Here is a 21647-nt window from a genome sequence, read left to right as displayed (position 1 = left end):
TTCCAAAGTGACATGGAAAACGTCGGTGACGGTGCGCGATGCTTGAGGGTTCCCTGTGGCTCATGTCCTCAGATCGCTGTTTCAACCATTTCTTGAGCAGAATATCACGTGTGTGTGTGTGTGTGTGTGTGTGTGTGTGTGTGTGTGTGTGTGTGTGTGTGTGTGTGTGTGTTTGCGTGGTGCAGGGGTGCTGTTCAGTATTGAGGTCACTTCTACGTTTTTCGCTGTGAGGAACTACTGGAGGGGCTTCTTTGCCGCCACCTTCAGTGCCTTCATATTCAGAGTGCTGGCGGTGTGGAACCAGGAGGAAGGTTCGGGACCAATTATTTGTTCATCAAAGACTAAATTCCACATTTTGAATAACATTTTTCTGCTTTGCATACCTGAGTGTGGTTTTGTTTTTTCAATTGTATGGATTGATAGTAAATAAGATGTGACACGGCTTGAGACCATTGAAACGTTCAGATTTTGAATCCTTTACATATTATTAATCACTTAAATGGAAGCAAGGTTACTCCTAACCTCCATGCCCCCTTGTTTACCATTGTGCATCACAGAATGATACAGGACAACATCGCAAACATTTGGTGTCTGTCTGTGTAGTATATCCGTCTCCTCTTCCTCCCCAGAGACCATCACTGCTCTGTTTAAGACCCGCTTCCGTCTCGACTTCCCGTTCGACCTTCAGGAGCTGCCGGCGTTTGCCATCCTTGGGTGAGCATGTTTCCCTGGACTGACGCCACATAACACTGATCCCAGAGCTCGTCCCGGTCACATTCACATTCCGGCCTGAAGGTTGATTTGCAATCAATGAACGAGGCATGAAATTAACTTTTTGCTCTGCTGATTACAAGTAGGGACTGTTTCCATATTGTCACGTGTCAAATTCAATTTGTTTGATGGAAATATGTTTGACTGTAGAAAAACAAGATATTAACATTGGCTTCCTTTTGAGTAAAGGGGCTTTACGAGGCACAATAAAATGATTTGTCTTTGTCTGTCCGAAGGATTGCTTGTGGTTTTGGCGGCGCTCTGTTCGTCTACCTGAACCGGCTGATTGTAGAGTGCATGAGGAAACAGAAGACTATTAACAAGTTCTTGCTGAGGAAGTGAGTATCTCGTCCTGATGACACATGTGACATTTACCCTTCTGGGGTTTGACATTTTAACAAAATGTACTTATTTGCTTTCTTGCGGTGAGTCAGATGAGCGGATGGATACACTCTGGTGTCTCTGTGCAGTGAAGGTAGCTGACGGTTAGCTTAGCTTAGCATAGACCAGGTGGACCTGGCACAACCAAACAAGATATGTTTTAATTAGTGAGCTTATTTGAGATTAGAGGTACTAGTAGCAGGATTTAGAAATGTTGGACCTAAGCAGTATCAATTTTTTAAGTGAATATTCATGTTTTCATGGCATCTTGAAAAGTCACTTTTGAACCATGCAAACTGCAGCTGAACCCCAAAAGGTACAAATCCAGAGATGTAGATAAATCCCTTGTTTGGAAAGTTTCAGTTTCACGCATCACATGGAGCTATTTATAGTCTCTCCATCCCCCCCACCCAGAAATACATTATGCACATTCACTGTGACAAGCACGCCCATTAATGACCCTGCAGTCCATCTCTTCCTGTCAGGCGTCTGGTGTATCCCGCACTCGTCACCCTGCTGATCTCCACGCTCACGTTCCCTCCGGGCTTCGGGCAGTTCATGGCCGGACAGGTGAGAAAATACGTTCATGCACTGCAGACTCCACTGTTGTTAGATGATTGATGGTCATTTAAAACGAGTTGTGGTGGTTGTGTGTAATTTTCTATGCTGCACGTAACTGACAGCACATCACATGGCTGCATATTCACTAAATCAATAGAAAACCTGTTGTTTACTGCCAAAGTCGTAGCATCAGTTCATGTTTTGGACTGGGTTTTCTACTCATGCTTCTCAATAATAAAAAAAGATCTGACACTGCAGTATTTGTACAAAACAATAACAAAGGAAAAAGCCCCTGGTTCAGATGAAGGGGATGCAGACTCATTGTACTGCCAGTGGAAACGTTTGAGACAATAAAGTGAAATGTAGTTTGAGGTTTGATCTTTTATTTAGAGACCTGTGAACCAAACGTCCTTTACAACAAGCAATTAAGAAAGCATTTTGAGCCTTTCAGACTGTCAAAACAGCTGAGAACTGAGAGAATACCTTTTATTTGTCCTTTGAAGATGTACAGGCAGCGGGGCTCATTTATTTAAAAAACAGAATAATACAAGTTGCTGAACTGGCATAAAAAAAATAAAAAGTTGCTAGATTTGACAGTTTAGGGTTGATAACATTCAAAGCAGCCGGTTAAAATGGAGTGTGTAGGAGCTATTATTTAGTTATATATTCTTTAAATATATTTTTCTTGATTGTTTGGGTAGCGGGATCACTAATTGAGTAATTGGAGCACTAATTGGGTAATGCGGTGGGCACCTGGAGGTTACTTAAGGGCATAGCCAGGTGGGACCAGCATGCACCAGGGTGACAAATAAGTTTTTACCAGTTACCAGTTAAACAGTTACCAGTTACAGTTACAGGTAAAGCAGTGAAACAGGTGAAACAGTTAACAGTTAGGCAGTGCATAGGAAAGCAGCTCACTTTATGTTATGTTTTTTTTGGTGATATTTTGGTTAAAAATAAACAACAAGCAACAAGAAAACACCGCCTGGACAACACTCTTTTTTCTGAGTTAAAGACGTCAAACTAGGTGCATCAGTGGCCTTTGATCAAGGATACGTAGGACAAATGGCCACTACATAAAGTAAAAACTTCACCCTTGAACGAGGAAGACGGATCCCCCTTCATTGGACGGGTTGGATTGTTTTGGAAACGGATGGTTGATCTGCACGGATTGTTTCCATTCATCACTCTTTTGGAGTAATCATCAGCTGGAAAACTACGTTGACCAATCAACAACGGCGCTGAGACATCGACGAGTAAAACGGGTATGTGATAAGACTGCTGTAAAGGAAAACGGCCGAACGAGTGGAGTTCAAAAGTCTGTACTCACAGCGATCCAAAAATGTTTGAAGTTTCAGAAGCCACGATACGGCGCACATAAGTATTGCGCAACGGGGCGCATCGGCCACGGCGACTTTCATTGATTAAAACCTAACGTGTGCGTTTGTTTGATGAAATGGACTTGACTGTAAAATAACCACGTTTTGATGCTTTTCTTGCACTCTGCCTGCATGCTAAACAAGAACAAACATTCAAGATGTCTGACGTACGAACGGCAAACGACGTTGAGACGATGGCAGCAAAAAGAGAAAGTAAATTAACTCCTAAAGGCTTGGCCTTCCACATGGAAATGTATCAGCGGAAAAGGAGTAAAAGATGTAAACAAGCCAAGGAGTGTATGGGCAATTTGCGTGTATTAATGGCATCAAGTGAAAATCTTAAATCAGTGAATGCTGAGCTTACTAAGTTCATTAAGTGTTGCCAAGAAGCAAACGACATGCATGGCTCTTTTGTAAACTTACCTTTACCCGAAGATGAGGTCAAAAGACAAAGTCCGTACTTCAAAGAAAAAATGACACTGTTTAATGATTTTACTGAAAAGGTGAAGGACTGGCTGTCTGAAATGGGTCAACCATATTTGCAGCCAAATAAAGACACTCATGACAGCGAAAGTGTCGTAGATGAAATAGAGCCAGAGGATAGCGCTTCTAATGTGTCAATTAAAAAGGCGAACTCTCAACTATCACAGAGTTCATCAACCTTGTCTGCACGCATTAAAGCTAAAGTTGACAAGGCGGCTTTGGTAGAGCGTGTTTCTGCTCTGAAAAGGAAACATCTCATAGAAACACAGGAGGAAAAGTTGAGGAAAGAAAAGGAACAATTGGAACTTGAGGCAGAATTGGCAGTGGCAAATGCAAAGCTGCATATTTTGGAAGTCAGTTCATCTCAGTATGGCTCAAAGTGTTCAGACGGAATGAACTCTTATTTTGAAAGGCAAAAAAAGCAAACCAGCCAGTTGAACCCTCATGCTGACACCTTCGATCCAGTTAAAAGAACGCAGAAGACCAGGGTTCGATTCCCTGACGGGGAGCCACCATCCTGGACCAAAGCGTTTTGAATTTTACCATGATTCAGTGCAGCAAGACTTTGCTTTAACTCTCGGTTGGTGCCAACAAAGTTTGTGCCGTTGTCAGATTTGATGGTGGAGACTGGACCTCGTCTACAAATGAATCTCCTTATTGCATTTATACAGGAGTCTGTATCCAGTGTATGGGCTACTTCCAAGTGCACGGCACGGCTGGTAAGACAGGTGAAAAGCACTCCATATCTTTTAAGAAGACTTCTTCCCCTTTTAACATTGATGGGCCCAAAATAGTCAACTCCAATATTTGTAAAAGGAGCTTTGTCAGGCAACACTCTCTCTTCCGGCAAATCTGCCATCTTCTGCTCACCAAGTTTTCCTCTGTTGCGTCTACAAACAACACAATCGGAAATGACTTTCCGGGCAGCTGAGTTTGCATTTATGATCCAGTACTTTTGCTGTAACCTAGACAACATGTGATTTCTTCCTGCATGTCCCAACTGATGATGGATATGGCGTAAAATCAGTGTGGATACGTGCAGGTCTTTGGACAATATTATTGGATGCTTTGACTCTGCTGTCAGCGCTGCTTTATTCAACCGACCACCAACTCTGAGGATTTCAGCGTCCATTATTGGGTCCAGTTTGTACAGTAAACTTTCTTTGGGGACGTTTACGTGCCCCTTCAGGGAGGCAATTTCCTCTTTGAACCGCTGGCTTTGTACAAATTGAATAATTGACTCTTCCGCCTTGGCAAGATCTTCAGGTGTTAGGCTTTGTCCTTTGAGTGTGGCTTTAAAGTTCTGAACTCTCCTTTCCACTTCTTGCTTCTGTATCTCCAAATGATCCTTCCGGAGTATTGTAGAAGCCCAAAATTCCTTTCTCTTCTGTCCCAATGACTTGAGAATTTCCTTGACCTTCAAAATCCAAGCCACAGATGTATTCAGTTTGATCCAAGATGAAAAGTAATTGATCAGGTGGCTAGTGGCATTTTGCAAATCATTAACAATAGTATTCACTATCAAGTCCCTTTTGACCTCTGGGTCATCTGCAGCAATAACGTTAAGGTTATCGACCAGTTTAGGCCACTTCTCCTTTGGCATGTGTAGAAACTGAGGTCCATTTATCCATCTCCTGCCTTTCAGGAAATCCTCAGCTCCCATGCCTCTTGATGCTTCATCTGCCGGATTCTCCTTGGAACTCACATATCTCCATTGTTCCACATCTACTGTATCTCTGATGAAAGAGGTTCTGTTTGCCACAAAAGTATGGAATCGCCTGGTTTCACTGGAGATATATTTAAGGACTGTTGTACTGTCTGTCCAGAAGATTGACTTTTCAAGTTTAAGTTGCAACTCCTTCCGCAACATCTTATCAACACGAACAGCAAGAACGGCAGCTGTGAGCTCCAGTCGAGGGATTGTAGTCTGTTTTAGTGGAGCAACTCTGGCCTTTCCCACTAGAAATGCAACGTGTACTTTATGATCCTTTTCCAATCTCACATAAGACACAGATCCATATCCAACCTGACTGGCATCGGAGAAGTGGTGAAGTTGTGCTGTAACAGGTTCTCCAAAGTCTCTGGGTTTAATACATCGATCAGCCTGGAACTTAGACACCCTTTGTAGGTCCTCAAGCCAATTAGACCATTGCTTAGAGAATCAAGCGTTCTGCAAATGGCCACTACAGAGTGGATTAATTTTCCTTTATTGATCCCCTGTGGGGGAAATCCTGGTGTTTTGCAGTGCAGATATTGCAAAAACAAAATGTTTATTTCATCAGGATAATTTGCTCAGTATCATTATACTGTGACACTGTGAGTCCAAGGAGCTTTTAAAAACAAAATGTACAATTAAACAAATAAAACGTATCAACCAGTAGCATCAAACGCAGCTTTTTTGGCTACAGGAGTTTCCAGCAAACGTGAAGCTCAACGCAGTCCTCGCTGCTGAACTCGCCGAGGCCTTCAGCGCCGCTCTGACCTCTTTCTCTCGTCCGCCCGTCAGCTGACGCAGCACGAGTCCCTGGTGGCGCTGTTCGATAACCGCACGTGGTGCCGCCAAGGCGTGGCCGAGGAGTTTGACTACATCAGCCACCACCACGCCTGGAAACACCCGCAGGTCAACGTCTTCGTCACGCTCATCCTCTTTATCGTCATGAAGGTAGGCCTTCGCCGCGCGTCCGCGTCAACGCGTTTGATCTGGTGACTTTCCAACGGAACTCGTTTCTCCGTCTCAGTTCTGGATGTCGGCCGTGGCCACCACCATGCCCGTCCCGTGCGGGGCCTTCATGCCAGTTTTTCTTATCGGTGAAGACAATTTACTTACTGTCTGTTTTCTTTTGTGTTTTTTTTACCCATGTCTTTTACTGCAATGAAGAGGGGGAAACCCCTTTTAATGGCGCCTGCTTTCTGTGTGTGACGGACAGGCGCAGCGTTCGGCCGACTTGTTGGAGAGATCATGGCCACTATGTTCCCCGACGGCATACATGCCGACGGCAGCGTGTATCCCATAGTTCCCGGTGGTTACGCTGTGGTTGGTGAGTTCTTTCACACACTCGACTTAATTCCACGTTCCAACTTTTTCTTCCCCTCCCATGCCGGCTGATGAAATGTGACCCATTTAATCAGATTCCACTTTAGTCCAACGCTGCAATTTGGAACAAAGTAAAATAGAAAATCGTTCAGAATCGCCTCGGTCGCGGCTCACTGGTGAGTGTGACGGGGCGGCGCTAAATGATATGAATTATAAAGACTGAGAATGAAAATCTGGTTTGGATTTGCTGTCTTCCAGGACATTCTTGGCTGATTAATAAACACTGATATTTGATTGCTTGTTAAACAGCCTGGTTTCTAATTTTCTGTTTGAAAAGATGCCTGATCACACACAGAACCCTGGTCTAATAACTGTCTGTGGTTTCATTTAATGCCCTCCCACACAGGTGCTGCGGCGCTGTCTGGAGCCGTCACCCACACTGTATCCACAGCAGTCATCGTGTTCGAGCTGACTGGTCAGATCTCTCACATTCTGCCCGTGATGATCGCTGTGATCCTGGCCAACGCTGTGGCACAGTCGCTCCAACCGTCACTCTACGACTCCATCATCCGCATCAAGAAACTCCCGTATCTGCCTGAACTGGGCATGGGACATCACGAGTGAGTCTTTGTCCACTACCCACCCGTTTGTCCTAAATGAACGCCCGAGAGGGGGGGTTGTTGCTCAAACTGAGTATTCTATTTCTCTTTCCCTCCCCTGCATTGGATTCCCTCCCCACGTCTCCCTGCCCGCCCACCGCTTCGTCTCCTCCCTCTTCCATGTCTCAGGAAGTATAATATCCGTGTGGAGGACATCATGGTTAGGGATGTGCGCTACATCACGCTTACCTCTTGCTATCGGGACCTGCAGGAGATGCTCCTGACAGCTCAGCTCAAAACCCTGGCCCTGGTTGAGTCTCGTGGTAAGTGAATCAGCTTGATGCTAGTGCAGCAATGCACTCAGAGTTCAGGACTAGAGCTGCTACTGTTATGGCATCAGTGATGATATGGTTCATGCATTTCAGTGCACCAATCGTCACTTAATTAATACTTACAGAAATACAATCATGTTTCCATACATATTCTTGAAAAAATATAAAATGAACAAAATGAACCATTATCATTTGATATGGTATGTGTTCATCTAATGGGATAAATTATTATTATCGGAAGTGGAACAGTTCATATTCCCAAATTATAATAACTTAGGATAGGAATTTTAAAAGAATTTTACCCAATGAATGTCTTCTTCTTCTTGTTCTTATCCCGCCTCTCCCCATTTATCAAGCAGTCTAATGGGGGGGATGAGATGATGAGATATATTGGAATCATCTGCATGAAGTCTAAATATCACAAACATCTTTCCCAATAACTTCTAGTCTTTTTTTTTATGCTCCACTTTTACCGCTGAGTTTGGTCTGCATCGCCACTTTGATCCCATTCACCTCTCCTCACCAAACCCCCCCCCCCCCCCCCCGGCCGCTCCTTCAGACTCCATGATCCTGCTGGGCTCCATAGAGCGTCTGCAGCTGCAGTCGCTGCTCTCCCTCCAGCTGAGCCGCCTGCGCAGGCTGGAGTACCTGCGGCAGTTGGCCCAGGACAACGGCGGCCACGATCACCTGCCAAGCCTGACCACCGACAGCACGCCCAGCTCGCCCTGCTCGCACGCCAACCCCTCGGCCAACGCTCGCCAAGCGGTCCGCTTCCTGGTGAGCACCCAACAGGTGTGAGGCGTATGCAGGGGCGCCAGGGCTGGGCTGGGTTGTAAAAGTAGACTAAATGTGGATCAGGCACAGCATGTGTGAGGCCTGTAGCAGTTGGTAAAGGCACAGAGGGTTCTGGTAAGTTTGGGTCTCTGTCTGTGCCCTTACCTGTGCTGTTCTCTTTGTTGATGTGCATGTGCTCGCATTGCTCTTTTCTGCGGTGTCTGGCTCCCTCTGTTAATATTTCTTCCATGTAGATCTCTACAGAGGAGTCCGCCTCCTTCAGCCCAGTGGTTTCTAATGCTCAACTTCCTCTGAAATCTGCCTTGAAAACCGTGTCGGCCATCAGCGACGTGGAGACGCCAAATAGTATGTACTTTACATCTCTGCAAAAATGAAACAGGTTTAAAACTAAAGGTGTATGAATAATTGGAAACCGAGATCAAACAGATTGATATTTCAAATCCAAATGAAATGACGATTTCTGTTTGTTTTCCCTTTGAGCCTCTCAGAGCCTGTCCTGTGCCCAACAAGACAACGACGTGCTGGAGGTGAGCATGAGATGTGTGGGTGCACTGTATAAATGTACGTGTGTGTGTGTGTGTGTGAGTCCACACACATGCCGTCCACCCTCAACCTCCTGCTGACGGGCAGCATCCACCCACAGGCAGTAGGGGTTTCCCTTTGTGATCTCATGCTGCAGAGTTTTGCTGTAACACTTCTGTGAGTCATCGCCTCTTCTCCACACTTTCCCTGCCGGGCAAAACGTTTTGGGACATGGGACATGTTGGCATTTTTGCACACATTTTAAATAACTGTGGTCAAAGGTTAAGGTCTCCGTGACTTCACTTCCGACCAATTTTCTTGAACGCAATATCTCAGGCACGCTATTCAGCAACCTTCATCAAATTGGGCAGAAATTTCAACCTGCATTTAAGGTTCACCGGATAAGAATTTGGCGGTCACAGGTCATTGTGATCTGACAGAAAAAGCAATGAATAAAGAATGACAGTTTTTGCTGTCAATGTCAAATAGGATAAAAATGATGAAGTAGTGACATTTCAGACGGACATCTTGAGTCTAGTCATACTAGCCGCTCTCTGTGGTTGGACTGAGACACAGCAGCCCTTTGACCTAACGGCTAACATCTGCATGCTCTTTTAACATGCTCATGTTTAGCAGGTAGAATGTTGATAGAGTGATTGGTGCTAATTAGCAAATATTAGCATACTAACTAACTGGGTCGTCTCCCAGTAGAAGTCGGACTGGGATCTGATTGAAAATGGAAAAACCTGTCCAATTTTTGTGATACTCTGTTAATGTTGTGTTGTGTTGACACCCTCTCTCCCCGGCTGGAAGAGTCCGGCTGGTCCGACCCCTCCGGAGCTCAGGCCCAAACGCGTGAGGATCTCCATGGCGGTAAGATTTTCTGCCGCCCAGAGACTGTTGCTTAGTAACCGTTGCCTTGCGACACAGACGTAGTGAGTGCGCGACCAACATATTTAAGGTGTACCAGTCAAAGAATTGCAGGGGCTTTGCACAAGCGCACACACACACACACACACACACACACACACACACACTGAGAGATCTTATTGTTTGTCTGTAGATCTTTATTAACAGTGACTTGTCTATTAGGACTCTCCCGAAGGGGAAGATGGCATGACCCCATCAGATGTGAGACCTTCACACAAAATACACAAAGAATACATCTTAGTATATTTGGAGTTTACGTGTGTTAGCGTCCCGTCATCTTTCTCGTTGCAGGTAGCGGAGTGGGAGGAGCAGCAGCTTGATGAGCCGGTGGATTTTAAGAACTGCAAGATTGATCCCGCTCCTTTTCAGCTGGTAGAACAAACATCTTTGCATAAGGTACTATATCAACATCACGTCCACCGTAGCTTATTTTCAACGAATTATTTTAATATTTCAAAATGAAATGCCCTGCAAATATGCAAGCCATATTTGCCATTTCTTTTCATTTCTGACATCATATTTAGTCATTTTCTTTCTGCACTAAGTGGTCTAATTTGAGAACTCGTTGGAACACAAACCTGATGCTTTCGAAATGCAGTCTGATGTTGAGTTTAACCTCTGGCTTTAACATCCTCTGTTATTTCAAGGCTTAACATGCCTACAACCTCTGTGGAATAAGGTGAACAGTGAACATTGCCAACAGAGATAATGACACTTAATTATAATGCAATTCTTAACTGCTGTAGTACTTTCACTACACTAATAGATCAGACTGATAATGGCCCAACCCAACAGACGTGGGGGAAAATGATGTCTGCATTGGTTTAATATTATATTCAGGTAAAAGTAGCAGTAGATATCATGCATTCTAAAGTATATAATACAAACAATTAATATAAAAATATACATTAAATAGTAAAAGTACTCAAATACGGGTCACGTCATTGTTTCAGCTGGTTAAGAGTGACTGACTTTATTTACTATTTTATTTTCTGAATTTTTATTCTACTTGTGAGCATTTGACTATTACCCTTTAGGTTAGTAGCAATATACCAACAAAATCAAATGTGTGGATACATGTGTATGCTTCAGGAAACAAGAAGTGATGGTTGGTGTCCAAAGCCGTACCTCACAGCAACGATGTGTGACTTATCTTATCAGTGACTGTCTCCAAAGGGCAAAAATATCCTCCTATAATAATTCCCCCTCTCTGAATCTGTATTCATGACCCATCCCTCCTCCCACACAGACCCACACTATCTTCTCCCTGCTGGGTCTGGATCACGCCTATGTGACCAGCATGGGACGTCTGGTTGGGGTGGTCTCCCTCAAAGAGGTGCACATATGATTTCCTTCATTGTTAAAGCTTCTGATAATAGATGGGTACACGCCTCACGTCTTTATTCTTTCTGCTTCCTTGCGTTTCGCCCTGCCGCCCGTGGCTTTGCGCCTCCAGCTGCGTAAGGCCATCGAGGGCTCGGTGACAGTGACTGGAGTAAAAGTGCGCCCTCCTTTGGCCAGTTTCCGTGACAATGGGAACAACACGAACGTATCCGAGGTAACGGAGCTGCACAAGCTGTGCATCCGCCACAGAGGGCTGTCGTTGCCGCGGGAACCCAACCCCCCAGACGTGGAGGACCAGCCGGACCTCCCATACAAAGAGATCCCCGTCACATTCTCGGACCAATCGAACTTGCAGTTCGAAACCGGCCCCGGGGACGTCTCCAGTCAGTCGTCGGAGTTGGTGCTCCAGGAGAGCCCTTCCTTCACCGAGGACCCGTCAGAGTTTACTTTCGACTGCAGCCCCTCCCACACCGAGGAATCCGAGCTGGCCTTGGACTATGGCCCCCTCACCCACACTCCAGAGCAGGACGGCACAGAGCAAGAACAGGGGAGTTCGTCTCTGATCAAGGACCAATCAGAACCTGAGAGAGAGGCCCTCCCTGCACACACTGAGGATAACTCAAAATGATCAGGGGGGGGGGGGGGGGGAAATCTCTCACTGTCGCCTCATGAATTTTGACGTTTCTTACATTTGTAGAGGTTACTCTCACCTCTGAGTCCAGCCTAGATACTTGTGTTTCTAAAGTTGTTGTGGCGTGATTGAGCGTGCAAGCAGGTGTAAATGTGACATTCATCATTGTGTTTCGAACAGTGCAAATACCTCATTCAAAAGGATAAAACTGGTTGTAATCTATATTTGAATTATTGTCAACAAGTTCCATGAAAAGATCAAAAACAACATCTGCTGGCTTCCCCGCATTCTCTCGTATTCCTATTGAAGAGGCATGTGTTCATAAGTGCTTCCAGTTATTCTGTCTGATTAGCCCTCTGCTCAGGTTGAGCCGCAGTTTGGATGGGACTTTAATTAGGTAACCCCCCCCCCCCTTTGCAACAAGTGTAACAAGGCTAACAGGAGACAGTCACTTCATATCAATCAATTGTGGTTCTGAGAAAAGGTCTAATTAGCCACATTATCTGAAAACACCTGGATGGGTGCTCATGTGCTTTAAAGGCAGATGCCGCCGATATTATTACATTACATGTCATTTAGCTGACGCTTTTATCCAAAGCTTACAATAAGTGCATTTCAACCATAAGGATACAAACTCAAAAAAACAAGAAACAAGTGCAATTTCATTAAATCAGCCCATTTACAACTTGCTATAGATAAGAGCCACTAAAACACTAACGAATTGTAGCACTTAAATTGTACTTATTAAGTGCTACAATTCGTTAGTGTTTTAGTCAAGTTATGATCTGAAGAGGTTTTAGATTGTGGCAGAAGATGTCATCAAAGAGCTCGTTCCACCCTTTAGGAGCAAGGGAGGGGTGTGTGTGTGTGTGTGTGTGTGTGTGTGTGTGTGTGTGTGTGTGTGTGTGTGTGTGTGTGTGTGTGTGTGTGTGTGTGTGTGTGTGTGTGTGTGTGTGTGTGTGTGTGTGTGTGTGTGTGTGTGTGTGTGTGTGTGTGTGTGTGTGTGTGTGTGTGTGTGTGTGTGTGTGTGTGTGTGTGTGTGTGTGTGTGTGTGTGTGTGTGTGTGTGTGTGTGTGTGTGTGTGTGTGTGTGTGTGTGTGTGTGTGTGTGTGTGTGTGTGTGTGTGTGTGTGTGTGTGTGTGTGTGTGTGTGTGTGTGTGTGTGTGTGTGTGTGTGTGTGTGTGTGTGTGTGTGTGTGTGTGTGTGTGTGTGTGTGTGTGTGTGTGTGTGTGTGTGTGTGTGTGTGTGTGTGTGTGTGTGTGTGTGTGTGTGTGTGTGTGTGTGTGTGTGTGTGTGTGTGTGTGTGTGTGTGTGTGTGTGTGTGTTTGTTTGTTCAAGAGAGATTATTTTTACTTTCCATGCCATGCTCACATCTGGTCCAGACTCCTGAAATATTCATGGCAAACGCCCTGTAAACATGACTTTAATCACATTTCAAGGATAACAATGACGCACATAAGGAATGGACGGGGGAAGAATAAAAGAAAGCACAGAAAAAACATAGACAATTGTTCTAAAGAGCACATGATGGTATAAATTCAAACTACTAAACCACCATCTATTACTAGTACCTCAGAGAGCCTAAATTAGTGGCAAGAAATACTTATTCATTTATTTATTCATGTGCTGGCTGATATGCAGCACGCAGTAAAAAGCAGTTTAAAAGCAGCAGTGTCATCTTTAGTTGACTCCATTGTTTACGACACACAGCATTACCAGTATTTATATATTATTCATTTAACTACAAAATGTTGGTGTTGATCTCAGCCAGTGAAATCCCCTCGTGCACTGGGATCAACTGTTCAGAAGCAGCTTCCAGAGGTCCACCAAGCTTAGCGCAGGACTCCAGATGATGGTGAAGCACATTGTAATTACCATGACTACGATTTAATGCACGTGCAGCCTTGTGCGGCTTTAAAGGGGCTGATCAATAAGGTAAATGTAGACCGTCAGGCTTGTCACTTGAACTGCCCCTTCATCTTCTGCTATGTGAATTTAATGCGTGTTTAATGCCTTTCGGGCGCGATAAAGGAAGAGCACTTGGTCTCAGATTGAAAGAAAGATACTGGGTGTTGTATTGAGTACACATAAAAACACACAATTATACAGCCTTTTGGATACGGCCTGTAGATATCTTCCATCCATCATGTAAAGTACATTTAATCCTAACTGGCCTCCGAATTCAATGTTGAGAAATGTAACTACTGTGTGACATCGGTTCCCACGGCGATGTCGTGGAGCAAAGTGTGTGTGTGCGAGTCCTTGTATTTCAGCTTCATGCTGTTGCACTTTTGAGCCATATTTTCTTCTCTATCTTATGTCATATCGTTGCAGCGCACCAACTCTGGCTCATTTTTGTCTGTTTAACCATGTGTGCAACGTTTTATTAGCGCCTTGATTTTTTGTTTGCACATAGAATGTGAAGTAGTGCTCGCCATACAAGATAACAAATAAGGCATTAAATATAGAGTGTATAAGCTAATTTGCAGCGTATATAGTTAAGCAATAAGTCTGTAGTATCTCCCTTTATATGGCACTGGCCTGTATATGCTTTGTACATATGAAAATACACCAATCAGATCCAGGTACATGCTATTGTACATAGGAGAATTATGCATTTGAAATCAAACAGCCATTGTTATTTTTTAGAGAACATGAAATTGTTTTTGTACATGAGTGAATGATTAAAAATGATTTGAAAAACACCTTTAAAAGGATGCGTTGTGTTTCACTGTCTTTATTTTGTGTGGAAATAGGGACAATATCTTCTTTCAAAAACGAATGATATTTATAGCCAATCAGGACATTCAGACATTCAGTATCAAACGTTGCCTGACCCACATGACACAAAGACCCAGAAAAAAACCTAAAAGAAATAGCAAAATATCCATAGAAAACTAATGCATCACATGACTCTTCACAAAAATGTACAAAACTCAGTTTGAACAACAGCTTTACATTCTGGCCGAACTCTCCGAATATTCTCTTTTATACCTTTTACAGCAGTGATTAACGGTGAAGCAAGATCAGTACATGAAAGGCCTGGAGGATGAGAGACGGAACGCAACAAGCAGACAGAAGATGATCATCATAGGTGGAGAGAGGATTGCACCAATTATGTCACATCCAAAATCAACACAGACTCAAAGAGACATAAAGATGGAACAACACATCACACCGAATGATCTTTCTTCTCCTCCACTTCATCCCTCTCCTCTTCGTCAAAGGACGCCACTCCAGAGGAAGCCCGGTCGGAGAAGAAGCTCCTCCGGCTGGAATGCCACGCTCGAAACTCATGGAACACGCTGCCCTCCTCGTCCTCGTCTTCCTCGTCCTCCTCTCCGGGGGACTCGGAGCGAGAGGTGGAGTAGCAGGAGTCGAACCTGCTGCTCCTGGCCCGAGGCCTCCACTCTGGCTTGTGGTGGATAAACACGTCACCGTGGCGCTCCCGCAGATGAGCCGGCTTCTCGCTGCCACAGTCCAGCTTCTCCTCCTCCTCCTCCTCTAAGAAGGGACTCATGCAGTCGCTGGGTAAAGTTGGAGAATTCGTCCTCGATGAATGTGGGTCACTGTGAGACGCCGGCCTGCCACCACCACTGCTGCTGCTGCTGCTGCTGCTCGAGCACAGGGGCCGGTGGGACGCCTCCGGGCCTTCGACATCAGGCTGGCACTGCGCTCCGTCCACCTGATTGGACGGGGCGGCGTCTGAGGGATAAGCAAAAAGTGAGAACACCTGGAAATGGATAGAGCATGGGAAGATGCAGCGAGGAAGGCGTTGAGCAATGAAAGGAACAAGCGGGTAGGGGTCGGTAGGGGTCGGTGGGGGTCGGTGGGGGTCGGTGGGTACCTGAGCTGCGGCTGGACGCGGTGTGAGTTGCTCCGTTGGAGGGGGAGTCCTCATCGTTGGAGTCTTCCTCGTCGTCCTCATCTACGGACGCCCAGGCACGCAGTTTAGCCTCAGCGATGGCAAACTGTTCAGCCACTCCTAGTGGGGAAAACACAAATTTGTACAACCATTCAAAAAAAAGAAGCAGTTAAGGGTGACTAGATAAACCAAAGGGTGGTTTTCTTGACATTCAAATGTAAACATTTCTAATAAAATTATAAACGCAATATTCTTTAGGTTTTGCTTGTATTATTATTATATTTTATTATCGTTTTAGTCTAAAAGAAATTCTCTGAAATTCAGATTTTTCTTTAAATGGGAATCAGAGCGAGACCAAGACAAGAACAATTTATTTCAACAACAAGGCAATTCAAAGTGCTTCACATTAAAACCATCTAAACATGAGGGAAAAATTTGAAAATAGTTGATTGATTGATTTAAACGGGACTCGATTCAAAATATTAATCTAATTAATTAGAAGCTTTGTATAAATTAATTGAAATTAATCGCATTTTAATTGCATAAATATTTGACCTGAGAACAGTGAGAAGTAATTTTTTTCACATGGATTTTTATTTTTGTTCAACCAATTCCAGCAGACAAGTGTAAAAATAGCATATTTAGAAATATAGTACTTTCTGAAATTCAGGTAGCCTATAGGTAAGTAGACCTTCTGTAAACTATGTTTTTTTAAGTAGACCAATACTTTCAAGTACATTCAGAACATTGGTTATTTTTTCAGACGTGGACTTAGTTACCCTGGTCCTTAAACCAGTCATCTGGTTTAATCGTAATTAACGCGCTAAAGTCCCGGCCCTAATTTTATATTAAACAAACAGTGACACTGTGAATCATCGTGAGTTCTGGTGTCTCTAGTGGAATCAAAGCTGACCTTCCTGATCCACATTTGGGATTTGATTCTCTCTCCTCAAGGTGCCGTGTGTCAAACGTGTTTATTTCTTCTGGGATTTATTCTCCACTCAGCTGAGGAGGACCCTCAGACTGGTTTAGCTCCATAGGGGAGTCGGTATGGATCCTCTCAATTCACACGCGGGCATCAGCACACATGTCGAAAAAAGTGAAATAAGGATCACAGCATAAAAGTAGTGAAATCAACTAGGGCTTTATTAGAAATGCCATTATATGACTTTACTTGACCTGCAATTCTATTATAACGGTATGGAACGGTTGTGGATTCCAGCCTGAGAATCTATGAGAATTGAGGTTGGATTCAAAAGCATCAACAGGTGTGTAGTGGAACAGTGCAGGGAGATAGAAGGAAGGCTGAAGAGTGGAGGATCCTCAGTTCAAACCTGCTCTCTCAGAAGGAGGGTTTGGTTGCAGTCAGGGCTTCAAACTGTAAACTTTGAAACAGTTGAAGCTTCCATCCGTGTGTTTTTTATAATAAAATGTCCCATTCACGGGGCCAACCGACACAGTCTCGTCAGCTTCTTCGTTCATGTTCACTGTGGTTTGTTGTTGTCTGAAGTCATGAACGCTAGTTGGTGCTCCAGTATAATCGGTCCTCCGAAACTCATCCAGTGAGAAACGTTCCGCGGTGCAAAAAATAAGTGTAAAAATGCATAAAAAATGTTTAATGTGTTATTTTTTGTGTAATTAATTAATCTTAATTCACATTGTAATTAATTAATCGTAATTCCCGGCCCTAATTAAAATAATAACTAACAGCTTTGAAAAAGCAACATACTTAAATCTGGTTTAATTAAAGGCATCAGCGAACAGACATCTTCAGTTCTAATTGGCGTGTTTGAGTCTCAGCAGACCTGCAGCTTTCTGACAGTTTGCTGCAGATTTGTGGAGCAGAAAACTGAACGCTGCTTCTCCAGGTTTGGCTCCAACTCTTGGAACAGCAAAATGAGTCCTTCATATACTGCAACCTTGTCTTTGGAAGCGTCGTTTTTCATTGGTGCTTTTAAATAATTAATTATCAAGATAGTAAACAATAAAATCTCGACTAATTCCTTCCGCTCACGTCACAAGCTCTGTTTCATTAATCTACAGAAAAACAGAAAGACGGGAAGAAAGACAAATAAATACACCGATGACACGATGTACATGGTTTTCCGTCACTATGTACTTCACCCCCTCTCTCCCTCTCGCTAGATCAAACCTCGCCGATGTCACCAGCGAGCGGGAGGATGAGTCAGAGCTGAACTACATCACTTCTTGTTGTACGATTGGTGGGCAGTGCTCTGGGAGAAGGGGGGGGGGGGTTCTAATAAGCCACCATCTGCTACCAAGACAAGCCATCGCCCAGGAGACGGCACCATGGGTGGAGCGGACCACTGACATACAGGACTTCTAGGAGATCAGGAGCATGACAGAAGGGGGGGGGGGGGGGGGGGGGCGTCCAGGAGACGATGCTAAACCAAGCCAAGTGGGAGGATGCATGTGGCCCATGAACATGGATACCTGCAGCAAAGCGGGCCTCCTTCTCTCCCTCAGTCAGGTGGCAGTAGGAGCTGAAGGCGGCTGCCGGCGGGGGGTCGGTAGGTTTGGGCCAACCTTTCCACTCGATGAGGTGGGCGACCCGGCCCTGAGCCAGGGAGGTGGGCTTGGTCACATGGTCCCTCACTGCCTGAGAGATACCTGGACACAGGGAGGTAGAGCACAGGGCCTCAACTTGTAACTCCGGACATTTAATCGCAGTTAAAACTAATTATAAGTAAAAAGGGTACCATTTAAGGAGGATCTGGCAAGCGCTGCAAACTCATGGATGCCGACACTTTTCCGCGAGTCTGCTGGAGATTTTCCTGACTTTGGAATCATTTCACTCTCCTCGAATTTCACCTGCAAAAGATTTTAGTCCATTACATTTAGCTGTTTTGTACCAACGCAGAGATGCAGCAAATACATTTTGGGGGGGGGGGGGTCAAATGCTTCACTTTTTTGGGGTATTCCACAAAACCGGTAATGTTTTCTTTGGCCACATTTACCCTGTGAGAAACTTAGTAGCAAGTCAAGGAAAAGCTCAAACTCAAATATGAATCACAGGGCAAAAAACTTCATCCTGACCGGAGATCTGTATCGCTTTTAAAATAATAATTTAAAAACTTCTTTTCCTACCTCTTCCCGTCTCTCCCTTTTTTCTGTACTCCTGGATCTTAGCGTCATCGTGGCATGCAGAGATATTGTTACAGTGCAGCAAACCAGCACAACTAAAGTCAGAGCTCGGGTTTATGGTTTAAACCACCGCACAGACAGGCAAACAGCATTGCCCTACATTTACTGCACAGATGCTAAAGCCAGAGTAAGCCGGTTACAATGGTTGGGGTAGTTGAGTGTAGTGGGGACAGTCTCCAATGTGACCGGGCAAACATATGGAGTGTGACCAGCACCACCCTCCAGCTGCTGATCCCTATTAAAAGTGATATTGCTACCCCTATTACTCCACCTCAAAACCAATACCACATGACGGCGTGCAGTAGATCTGGGTCAAAGGTTAGTCCCCTCTCCCCCCTGGCTTAGCCTGCAATAAGAGCTCTGTTGCTATGGCAACAAATTGTTAGAAGGTCAGTCAGGTTGCCAATTATTTGACTTCCAACATATATATTCAAACCTTTGTACTACCTATTTGATGTGTTTATCCATTACGTTTAGTTTATTTTAGCAAACTATTTTAGCCATTTATCCATTACTTTTAACTTACTATTGCAACTTTTTTTTCAAAATCATTTTGAATTCTTGAGATCTGAACATGTGCCGATTGTGCTGCTTTTTCCGTTCTGAAGTGTATTTCATGCCTGATGAAAAGGGCAACAAGCATCCAAGTCAATCTTGCATTAGCTTTGTTCAACATTTAAGTGTCTGTAACTGACTTAAAGACTATATTTAAGACACATCCTGGATCTATTTTTATGCAGCTTTCCCCCAGTGGGTCAGCTTAATCGGCTGGAGGTGCTTGGAATACGGCTTGTTTTTAGGGCAGGTGCAGCTTTCACCGAGCAGGAAACCTGATTGAACGCCATCCAAAAGCAGCTGAGGAAGAGGAGGCTCCCGATGGTGACCAAAGGCTTACACTGAAGTCTGAAAATTGACAGTAAGTGTTTGTCAGAGGCCCGCAGGCGGGTAGAGAGCTGCGAGGCAGCGATATGGAGCCCGAGCAACATTGACATTGCTTTCAGCTGCAACACAAACCTGTGAGCACTGCAGACGTCTCCCATGCTCAACACTGATAAACATGTGCAGCTCTCCTGAGGCACACATTCCACAACTCTAAAGCATTTTAAATCCCTTCAAACTGTTAGAAGTGTGGATTGTATTATACAGAAATGTCCCCCAGACATCATCCCTTTAGATATTTTCCCTTTAAAAAAAAAAAAAACTGCCACACCTGCTCATGATTCAGCCTCTGTGGAGCACTTAATTGTGCTTCTCACTTCAACCCGTTGATTGCCAGCTGCTAATTGGCATTCCTCCTGACAACATGTGTGTACCATGCGTTTGCAATTGTAATCAAGTCGCGTGAAATCCTGTTTCCATGAGCAGTTTGGATGCAGAGGCGGACTGCTGTGTGCCCTTTCCAACATTATCATGGACTAAGACATCAGCCACTGGGGAGGGTTTGACCAACAAGTGGGATCGAGCCAGTTTGACTGCAGCCAAACATCTGGCCTTAATGGAAGGAGCTGCAGATGATGATGATGATGTTTTTTCGCGACACCCCGACTACCGAATAACACATCACCCCGCCATTGATCGGTGCAGGCCCGTAGCGTACAATCATGGGGGGGAAAAAACGCACGAGAGGCGCGGATGCAGCAGCGAGTTTCCTGGCAACGTCTGAAGCCTCCACCTGCATACCAATAGCTGCAAAGCCGCATCGGATAAACAACGCGGAGATGCCAAGATATATTCTGCCCTTCTACCGCGCCAATGATGCTCGCAACGACGCCGCACCCCCCCCCCCCCCTTCCCGTCCCTCTGTCGGTACCTACCTGTAAGTCGGACCGCGGCGGTTCATGATAATGCGCTCAATGGTCTCCAATCCGATCAACAGATGATAGCGCGCGCGTGGTTCCCCCCGCAGCGGATCATTAACGCCACTCAGTCGGAGGAAACATATCTCCAAAAACTCCAGCAACAGCTCTCCGCCACGGACGCACCATTTGTTGCGCGGTATGTGGGTTACATCGGCTGTCCAAATGTCTCCCGATGGCGAGCGTCATCGACGCGTGGATATGTCACATCCTCACCCCCCCCCCCCTCTCTCTCTCCTCCCCTCCTCCCCTCCGCGGCCAAGATCGACGCACGGTAACCTGCAGGTTTGGACCCGGGAAGCACTGCGGATGATTAGCACTTTTTAAAAATGCGTTGTTACCGCACACATTGAGCTGATCAAGGAGGACGCGTGCGGGTTGTGTGTGAAAAAAAAGACCGCATTCTGACACCAAGACCCTGGAAGGATCCAGAAATGTTTTTGTGATTCATACAAAATAATGTAAAAATAAAAGAGCCAGCTTTACCAATTTGTCCTTGTCCGTCCGGAATGTGTCCCCCTAAAAGGTTTACCAATATTTGGAAATAATTCACAGCGATGGTTTGAGGCATTTCGACTTAAACCATTTCAAATAAATTACGTATTTAAATTCAAATTGTTTCGCTGTGACCTCATTTGTATACCCTTGGTTGCTCGTGTAGTTATCACGCAGACAAAGGGTGTTTGCAACTACTTTAAACCGTTTATTGGAGTCTACGTGCTAAATAGGCTATTTCACCTATACATTTTACTCTTTAAGGGGCATTAAACAATTCTTAAATCGGGGACAAAATATCATTTTAGATTGGTTTTAAGTCAACAGATATGCAACATAATAGTCCTTAATTGTATTTAGAGCAAAAGGCCAATTATTAATGCTGAAATTGTGACTTGATTAATAAGTCACACTTGATATTGGTTCCACCTTTTCTGTATTTGTTATAACTGCTTTTGGACATCTGAATCTTCACTGAATAAACCATATTAGGGTTTCCCCAGG

At 44.6% G+C, this 21647-nt stretch overlaps 2 protein-coding genes across 7 annotated transcripts in view; one reads left to right on the top strand and one right to left on the bottom strand.

Annotated features, from left to right (window-relative positions):
• Positions 1 to 12461, top strand: part of LOC119209353 (chloride channel protein 2-like) — a 44559-nt gene extending 32098 nt beyond the window's left edge. For 3 of the 6 annotated variants that reach the window (XM_062557649.1, XM_037458631.2, XM_037458626.2), the window contains 17 exons: positions 186 to 311; positions 630 to 714; positions 1008 to 1109; positions 1620 to 1722; positions 6082 to 6237; positions 6314 to 6383; positions 6503 to 6613; positions 7016 to 7229; positions 7398 to 7531; positions 8100 to 8332; positions 8569 to 8680; positions 8816 to 8862; positions 9671 to 9730; positions 9950 to 9988; positions 10079 to 10183; positions 11037 to 11123; positions 11244 to 12461. In XM_062557649.1, the coding sequence (XP_062413633.1) occupies positions 186 to 311; positions 630 to 714; positions 1008 to 1109; positions 1620 to 1722; positions 6082 to 6237; positions 6314 to 6383; positions 6503 to 6613; positions 7016 to 7229; positions 7398 to 7531; positions 8100 to 8332; positions 8569 to 8680; positions 8816 to 8862; positions 9671 to 9730; positions 9950 to 9988; positions 10079 to 10183; positions 11037 to 11123; positions 11244 to 11759 (2300 nt within the window). In that variant the 3' untranslated portion in view covers positions 11760 to 12461. The remainder of the gene's footprint in view (positions 1 to 185; positions 312 to 629; positions 715 to 1007; positions 1110 to 1619; positions 1723 to 6081; positions 6238 to 6313; positions 6384 to 6502; positions 6614 to 7015; positions 7230 to 7397; positions 7532 to 8099; positions 8333 to 8568; positions 8681 to 8815; positions 8863 to 9670; positions 9731 to 9949; positions 9989 to 10078; positions 10184 to 11036; positions 11124 to 11243) is intronic. The other 3 variants (XM_037458629.2, XM_037458628.2, XM_037458627.2) reach the window with 3 other exon arrangements.
• A 1790-nt stretch (positions 12462 to 14251) lies between these two features.
• Positions 14252 to 21136, bottom strand: fam131aa (family with sequence similarity 131 member Aa). The gene is made up of 5 exons (XM_037458638.2): positions 20607 to 21136; positions 18348 to 18459; positions 18082 to 18258; positions 15610 to 15747; positions 14252 to 15467 (listed from the first exon to the last, which is right to left on the bottom strand). Exons 2-5 carry the CDS (start codon positions 18436 to 18438, stop codon positions 14935 to 14937), a joined length of 939 nt encoding a protein of 312 aa, XP_037314535.2. The 5' UTR covers positions 18439 to 18459; positions 20607 to 21136; the 3' UTR covers positions 14252 to 14934.
• Positions 21137 to 21647: the final 511 nt, after the last annotated feature.

The sequence above is a fragment of the Pungitius pungitius genome, chromosome 15, assembly GCF_949316345.1.
Source record: "Pungitius pungitius chromosome 15, fPunPun2.1, whole genome shotgun sequence".
Classification (NCBI taxonomy): domain Eukaryota; kingdom Metazoa; phylum Chordata; class Actinopteri; order Perciformes; family Gasterosteidae; genus Pungitius; species Pungitius pungitius.
The sequence above is the reverse complement of the archived record's forward strand: the minus strand, read 5'-3'. Positions and strand labels throughout refer to the sequence as shown.

What these genes read in the sequence shown, in the direction of transcription:
- fam131aa (XM_037458638.2), bottom strand. Translation starts at nt 18,438, where the DNA reads ATGATTCCAAAGTCAGGAAAATCTCCAGCAGACTCGCGGAAAAGTGTC. An exon ending in GGAGGCCCGCTTTGCTGCAG is followed by an intron (nt 15,748 to 18,081) that starts GTATCCATGTTC and finishes TTTCCCCACTAG; the next exon opens with GAGTGGCTGAACAGTTTGCC. An exon ending in CGCGTCCAGCCGCAGCTCAG is followed by an intron (nt 15,468 to 15,609) that starts GTACCCACCGAC and finishes CTTATCCCTCAG; the next exon opens with ACGCCGCCCCGTCCAATCAG.